The sequence below is a fragment of the Carlito syrichta genome, unplaced genomic scaffold (genome assembly GCF_000164805.1).
Source record: "Carlito syrichta isolate Samal-C Ts95f unplaced genomic scaffold, Tarsius_syrichta-2.0.1 Scaffold307214, whole genome shotgun sequence".
Classification (NCBI taxonomy): domain Eukaryota; kingdom Metazoa; phylum Chordata; class Mammalia; order Primates; family Tarsiidae; genus Carlito; species Carlito syrichta.
The window spans coordinates 316,585-324,493 of record NW_007251310.1 but is presented as its reverse complement, the minus strand read 5'-3'; the positions used below and the strand labels follow the sequence as shown (position 1 = coordinate 324,493).

General features: G+C 53.2%; 1 protein-coding gene across 1 annotated transcript in view; it reads left to right on the top strand.

The window, feature by feature from the left end:
• The window catches only part of JDP2 (Jun dimerization protein 2), a 37,428-nt gene extending 30,849 nt beyond the window's left edge, over positions 1-6,579 (top strand). Inside the window, exon 3 of the mRNA XM_008064155.2 lies at positions 5,498-6,579. Within this exon, the coding sequence (XP_008062346.1) occupies positions 5,498-5,683 (186 nt within the window). The 3' untranslated portion in view covers positions 5,684-6,579. The remainder of the gene's footprint in view (positions 1-5,497) is intronic.
• The last annotated feature ends 1,330 nt before the right edge of the window (positions 6,580-7,909 follow it).

Here is a 7,909-nt window from a genome sequence, read left to right as displayed (position 1 = left end):
CAAAAAAAAAAAAAAAAAATACAGGAAGAAAACATCTGTATTGAACACGTACAGACTTTTTATTCTTGTCATTATTCCTGAAACAATGTGGCATAACGGCTATTTACATAACGTTTACATTGCATTAAGTATCATAAGTAACGTAGAGGTGATTTGAAGTACACAGCAGGATTTTATTTTATTTTATCTTATCTTATTTTATTTTATTTTATTTTATTTATTTTTTGAGTTGGAGTCTCACTCTTGTCGCCCAGGCTGGAGTGCAGTGGTATGCTCACGGCCACCACGGCCTCGACCTGCTGGGCTCAGGTGATCCTTCCGCTTTATCCTTCCAAGTAGCTGGAACTACAGGCATGTGCCACCACTCCCAGCTAATTTTTTGATTTACTGTAGAACGGGGGTCTCACCAAGTTGCCCAGGCTGGTCTTGAACCTGTGGGCTCAGGGAGTCCTCTCACCTTGGCTTCCCAAAGTGCTGGGATTAAAGGCTTGAGCCACCATGCCCAGCCTGCTACACCATTTTATAAAAAGAACTTGAGCATCTGGGGATTTCACTACCTGTGGGGAGTTCTGGGGCCCACCCCCTGGCTGCTGAGGGACAATAGTACATATATTATAAGTAAAAAGCCTCCTCCCACCCCGGGATCTGCATCTCGGTGTTCACTGCCTAGACCAGCCCAGGCCTGGAACCGTGCAAGGGTGGTCCATGGAGGGGACAGGCCCACACCCTGCAGACCCTGAGCAGCTGCCTGAGGCTTCTTCCTGGGGTGTCACACTGCCCTGGGTCCCGCTGCTGTCTTAACACAGGCTCTTGTGTATTGGTAGAAAAGATGCCACCTCATACTCCCTGTACCCCAAGGCTTCTTTCTTTTTTTAGCATGGTTTTTTGTTTTTTTTTTTGAGTCGGAGTTGCACTCCCAGGCTGGAGTGCAGTGGCATGCTCATGGCTACCACAACTTCGACCTTCTGGGCTCTGCCGATCCTTCTGCCTCAGCCTTCCAAGTAGCTGGAACCACAGGCATGTGCTACCACGCCCGACTAATTTTTCTTGCTTTATTGTAGAGACGAGGTCTTGCCAAATTGCCCAGGCTGGTCTCGAGCCCCTGGGCTCAGACAATCCTCTCTCCTCGGCCTCTTGGGATTATAGGCGTGAGCCACTGCACTCGGCCTATCCGTATTATTATTATTATACATATTATTATTATTATTATTTTTTGAGTTGGAGTTTCACTCTGTCACCCAGGCTGGAGTACAGTGGCATGCTCATGGCTACCACAGCCTCAACCTGCTGGGCTCAGGCGATCCTCCCACATCAGCTTTCCAAGTGGCTGGAACTCCAGGCATGCGCCCCCATGCCAGGCTAATTTTTTTTTATTTATTGTGGAGATGAGGTCTTGCCAAGTTGCCCAGGCTGGTCTTGAACCCGCGGGTTCAGGCAGTCCTCTCACCTTGGCCTCCGGACAGAGTCTGGACTTTATCCAGACAGGTCTTTCAGGTTGGGAAAACCAGAACAGATCTAACTCTAGTATTTCCAACTCTAGTATTGCTAAAACTTAGTGGAATTCCGTGTTATGTGCCTTAAAATAACTTTTAAATATGTATATTCAGGCCAGGCATGGTGGCTCATGCTTGTAATCCCAGCACTTTGGGAGGCTGAGGTGCAAGAATTGCTTGAGCCCTGAAGTTCAAGACCAGCCTGGACAACATAGCAAGACCCCATCTCTACAAAAATCTAAAAATTTAGCCAGACATGGTACACCTGTAGTCCCAACTATTGGGAGACTGAGGCAGGAGGATCACTTGAGCCCAGGAGTTTGAGGCTGCAGTAAGCTATGATCATGCCATTGCACTCCAGCCTGGGCAATACAGTGAGGTCCTGCCTCAAAAACAAAGACAATAAAAAATAAATTCAGATCATCTTAATGCTTAAGGTCTCCTGGGCCAATAATCATGTTTTCTAGGAGGAAAGTGAGGCCCAGAGAGGGGAAGTGACTTGGCCAAGGTCACACAACCAGAATGAAAAGCCAGAACGCCCAGCCCCTCACCTTGTATTTTTCCTACTGCCTTTGCCGACCACAGTGTAGGAGGCAGAACTTTAACTAATTTTATTCTGAAACAACAAATGGTTTCACTTTCTCTAGGGCAATAAATGTCTACCAGAAGACAAAACAATAAACAAAAATGCAGACAGAGTTATTCGCTTCATAATTAACATGTGGAAGAGCCTAGCCCAGTTCCTACATTAATTAGGAAAACAAATCAGGTAATTGCTGTTATAAAGCCACAAACCACTTCTACAATCAAGGTTAAAAAAAGACTCTTGTGAACTCAATTCCTACTTACACAATAAGTAAACACGTAGCCCCAGCCGATAACTCTTTGAGGACCGGGGAACGCAACTCAAAAGCAGATGGTTTCATTCTGACGGCCAGACAGTCAGAGCTGAGGACATTCCCCGATAAACTGTAACATTTTAGAACCCACAGAACGTGATGCTTTTCCTGTGATAGCTGCGTGTGCAGGGCAGGTGCCCACACCTTGCTGTTCCTCCTGTGTGACACAGAGGTCCCCGTGGAGGGGTGGTTTGGCTGCGGTATTTCAGGGAGGGGCTCCCGTGTGCAGTGCTACCAAATCTGCCCATTGAGGCGTCTCCTGAATGTCTGGTTTTAACTGCAAACTCACTGTCCCCAGAAGCAAACTCCTCCCTATCGTTGCACCACTGCCGGGGCAGCTTCCCTCCAGCCTCTGTGCCTGGGACCCTCCCTCGGGATCACAGTCAGCTCTTTGCCTATCTTCCTCCTCCGCCAAACCTAGGCAGCCATCCAGGCCCACTGGTTTGATTTTGATATGTCTTCCTTTCCTTTTTCTCTTTCCTCTCCATATGCTTTTCTTGCTCATAAGTTAAAGTAAAAAAACCCTCAACCTCTAGCCTTTTGGTTTAGGAAGTACTTTCCCGCGAGTTTGTTTCATCCCCACAATCCTCGCCTTTCTACAGAAGAGACCACTGAGAAAGATTAAGAAACTTGCTCTAGACTCTGATTCTAAACCTGCAAGGTTTGCAGAGTTCCAAGCCGGCTCTAAATCTGGCTTCCAGCTCAGTACCCTACTATGCCCTATAGCAAGCAGTAGTCACTGTAGAGTATTTTCAATGTCTAAATGTCTTAAGCCCTCCCACTTCTGTGTCCTGGTCCATGCAGGGCTCCCCACCCCAAAGTCCCTCTCTACCCTGCTCTCGCCACCAGAGGTGCCCCATCTTTCCTACCTGCTCCTTAGCCCTCTCTGAAGGCCTTTTGGCCCCTGGTAGCTGACAGCCGCACAGTAGCTCTGCCTTGCTCTATGATTTCTTTGTCTTCTGGAAAGAAAGCTCCATAGAGCCATGTTGGGGGTACGTGGCCTGTGGATTCCATGGACCATCCATTGAACTGGCAGTTCCTCTGCAATCACTCATGGCTGGATAGGCTGTCCTGGGCCTTCCAGAGGTGAGGCCTCAGGAGAATCGGAAGATGGAACTAAAACCTTGGGCTGGGGGCTTGTAAGATGTTCCCAAGGTCACCAGCAAGCCAGCCCCTGTGAGCAACTGGTCAACACTGGCACCTAACTGCCCCATGGGGACCGAGGGTCACAGGCTTCCATAGTTTCATGTGTTCGTGTGGGGTCTCCCAGCCCTCCAAGGTGGACCTCTCAGGATTCTGAGAACAGAGGGCCAGGCCAGCTTCCCAGTCGTGCCTCGGCCTGTTGAACTAAAAACCACCATAACTGGTTTTTAATATTTTCCCCCTGAGCATGTTTTTCCTCTTGCGAGGCTGTTTTCTCTCAGCGTCTGGTCACAGGGCTTGCCTGTCTCAGCAGTTCTGAGCTCTCAGGGTGCTCATGCTGCCACCCCAGAGAGGAGCACAAGGAAGGGTCCATCAGACCAGCTGGTAGGAGGAAGACCGCACCCCGGGGGCAGGGGTGGGCCCTGCCCTGGACCCCCCGGGAAGGTGGCTCCCCCTGTGCCCTGCCAGAAGGACAGGCAGGCTCGTGGGCTGGGAGGCCTTCCCACCAGCACACATAGTCAACCACAGGCAGCTCAGTCTGCCCTAGCAACATTTTGGCCTAGATTTTTTCGTGAGGACCAGCCTGGGCATCGTAGGGTGTTTAAAGCACCCCTGGCCTGCTAGATGCCAGTTGTACCCTCCCCCTCATTGTGACAACTGAAAACGTCTTCAGACACTGCCAAATGTCTTCTGGGAGGCAGAATCACTCCTAGCTGAGAACCACCAGTCTGAAACTTTGCTGGCCCTTCCTTTTTTTTTTTTTTGAGTTGGAGCCTCCCTCCGTCACCCAAACTGGAGTACAGTGGCCGCTCCCGGCTACCACAGCCTCGGCCTGCTGGGCTCCGGCAATCCTTCCGCCTCAGTCTTCCAAGTAGCTGGAAATACAGGCGTGTGCTACCATGCCCAGCTAATTTTTGATTCATTGTAGAGATGAGGTCTTGCCAAGTTGCCCGGGTAGGTCTCGAACCCGCAGGCTCAGGCAGTTCACTCACCTCGGCCTCCCAAAGTGCTGGGATTACAGGCTGAGCCACCAAGCCGGGTCAGCCCTTGACATTTTAACACTCAGACCAGTTATAAGTGTTCAGTCACAGCCCAAGAAAAATCACTCAGATGCTCATCTACAGCTCAGCCCCAAGAGCTGGGCTGATGTGCCCATGACCTGTCCACCCTGTGAACATGTGAACCCCCTAGATTGGATCTTCAACTTTCCTTCCTTTTCTGGAGCCTCTCCAGGGGGCTGGAAGTTCACTGGAAATCTCACTTGAGGTTAATTGAAACCTCATTTGGAGTCAGCCAGATGACTGTTGATTGCCTCCATGGGCAAAAGTTCCAGATGATGGGGCTAAGAATGAGACTTAGTTATTACAGACTAATAGCCACAAGGCGTATGTTTTAAGAGGGTTGACATAACCACGCTGGGCTCATCAATCCCACAGACTGAAATAGCCCTCGCATGTGTCTGTCACACATCAGAGCACTTGGCCATCATACTGCGGTCTGTGGGCCACCGGGGGCTCCTCCACCGACCCTCGGTAGGCCTGCTAGAGACCCACCTGGCCTCTGTTCTTCCCCCACCTTTTTTCTCGTGCAAAGGCCTGGAGGCGGGAAAGCATTCAGCATATATGAGCGCCAGGTAGGAGGCAGGGAGAGAGGTGGGAGGGGAGCCTGGCTGGACCCAGAGCATAGTTCGGACTGGACACAGGCCAGTGTCACAAGTGCGGTGGGCACTGCCTGCCCAAAGCCATCTAACCAGGGCCTTGCTCAGAGGGTCTGTGCTTCCTCCAGCGGGAACTCGGCAGGCAGAAAACGGGTCACATTGGGGTTTTTTTGAGTTGGAGCCTCCCTCCGTCACCCAGACCGGAGTGCAGTGTAGTGCACCCTGAGCACCCTGCGCCCACTGCAGGCAGGGCCTTTCCTGGGGCTGGCGGGGGAAAGCTCACAGGCGTTTCTGTGTTCCCACAGGAGTCGGAGCGGCTGGAGCTTATGAACGCGGAGCTGAAGACCCAGATTGAGGAGCTGAAGCAGGAGCGGCAGCAGCTCATCCTCATGCTGAACCGGCACCGCCCCACCTGCATCGTCCGCACCGACAGCGTCAAGACACCCGAGTCGGAAGGCAACCCGCTGCTGGAGCAGCTGGAGAAGAAGTGACCATGGGCTGGAGGAGGCGGCGGAGGAGGAGGGGCGAGGAGAGAGGAGCAGGGGGGCCCCCTCAGGCCCTCGCTCGGCGCACGAGAGACTGTTCGGCGAGTTTCAGCACGGCCCACCTCGGCCGGGCTTTCCTGTGAAACTCGCATCAGCCACCCGAGGGCGAAAGCGGGCTGGGGAGGCCCAAGGGACCACGCGCTGAGACCAAAGTCCCCCGCGGGCTGGGCTGTCCTGCCTGGGGCCCCGTGTGAAGGAGGCGGGGCAGAGATGCCCGGCCAGGCAGCCCGGGCGCCTCTCTCCGCCAGGGCACCCACCAGGGGCCTCCGAGCAGCCAGGAGAAGCCATGCCTTGCAACCAAAACGCGGCTGAGGACAGAACTCAGAAGGAAGCTGCAGCCGCCTGCCCCCAGCCCGACCCCGACACGAAGCTGGGAGGGCGTGCAGTGGGCCAGGCCCCCGCCTCCTGGTCCAGCCGGCCCTGCCCGGGGCGCAGCGGGGGCCCCCTCGCAGCCCTGCTGGAGTCTGCTGCGGGCACTGAGGCGCGGGCGCCCTTCCAAAGCACATACTCACTGAATGTTTACAGACTGGCTGTCCTGGCAGGGCTTTCAACTGCACATGTTTTTTATACTTCCTTTTTTTTTTAAATATTTTTTACAAAAAAAAGATTTTATACAAGCAATATATATATGGATTTCTATAATCACTCGATGTGATACAGTATAAATATGCTATGGTTTGTTGTTATGAACAGATATCCACAGTTATGGCCGTGGTGTGTAACTCCTAAGTACTGTAGTCTCGGGGTGTCGGGGTGGCCGGGCGGGCGGGGTGCATTTCCATCCTTGTAAACCTCCATAGTACTCAGTCCTGTATCGCTCAGTAAACGTTGCTCTTACTTACCCAGCTGTCTTGAGTGGTGTCTGCCAGGGAACGGGTGCACGGCCTGTCCAGGGCCAGAGAAGGTCTGGAGCCCCTGCTGTTGGCCCTGGGTCTTCGCCACAGCCCCGCGTTTGACAGATGAGGAACCTGAGGCTCAGGGCTCAAAGCCTCCGCAGCTACCACTTGGCGAGTGCTTAGTGTGTGGCCTCACTCCACCAGCGTGGGCCGAGTGTCCCCGGCGTGTGCCCGGCCCTGGACAAGGCACACGTGTTCACCCGGGGTAGAACACACCTGAGTCTTGCCCTGGGGAGCCTGCAGCGATGAGCTCCTCTTGTGCTGGCTTCACGCGCCATCTCATTTCATCCCCACAGAGGCCTTGCCAGGGACCAGCACTTGTTCCCACTTCACAGATGGGGAACTAGAGGTCCAGGGAGATGAGACCTGCAGCCACCATCTGTGGAAGACTTACCATGTGACAAGCATAACAGCACAAAATAGGTGTCATTGCTCCTAGTTTACAAATGACTTAACAGACTCACAGAGGGTAAGTGATATATTCAAGGTCACCCAGCTAGCCAGGGGCAGAGCTGGTATTCGAACTCTGTCTCCAAAGTCCCACGACTGTCCTCCCATCACCAGCCAACTGTGGGATTGTCCCCTGGTTGAGTGTCTCACCTGATTGAAGCAGGAAGCTTATGAGACCATGGCTGTAGATCTGGCTTCCAGGAAGACTGGGCAGAGTCGCAGGCTGTCCCACGACCATGGAGTGAACCAGCCACCCTGGAAATGTGTGTGCGACCCATGGGACAGGGAGTGCATGGCTCCTCCATCCCTCACCTTTGCGGCTGAGTCTCTGCCCCAGAGCAGGGCAGCTCACTGCCATGCACACAGTTGCTGCCACTTGCCTGGTGCTGGCTGTCACCCACGAGATAAGGTAGGAGAGATTCTTAGCTCCTTTGAAAACCAAGGCTTACAAAGGTGAACGTTCACAAGCTAAACAGCTGGAAGCTGCCCCAACCCTCCTGCCTGCTCTTCGAGTTCTTTCTCTCCCATCCCTGGGGCTAGGTAACCTGCTGCTACTGCGGCTTCATGACCTTGTGTTGCTTCCCAAGTCACGGATGGGGCCTGGTTCATTAACACGCCCGGGGTCCCTCACTCACCTGTCCTGAGTTCCCTCCATTCCACACGCTGGCGTGGGCTCCCCTGAGCTGCACCATGGAAGTAGGGCCTGGTCAGCTCACAGTGGATGGGGCAGCCTACCATGAACCTCAGGCTGTAACCCTTCGACATTTTCCAAGCCATGAGAAACACGAAGACATGGACTTCCAAGCACCCTGCCACTATCCTGGTT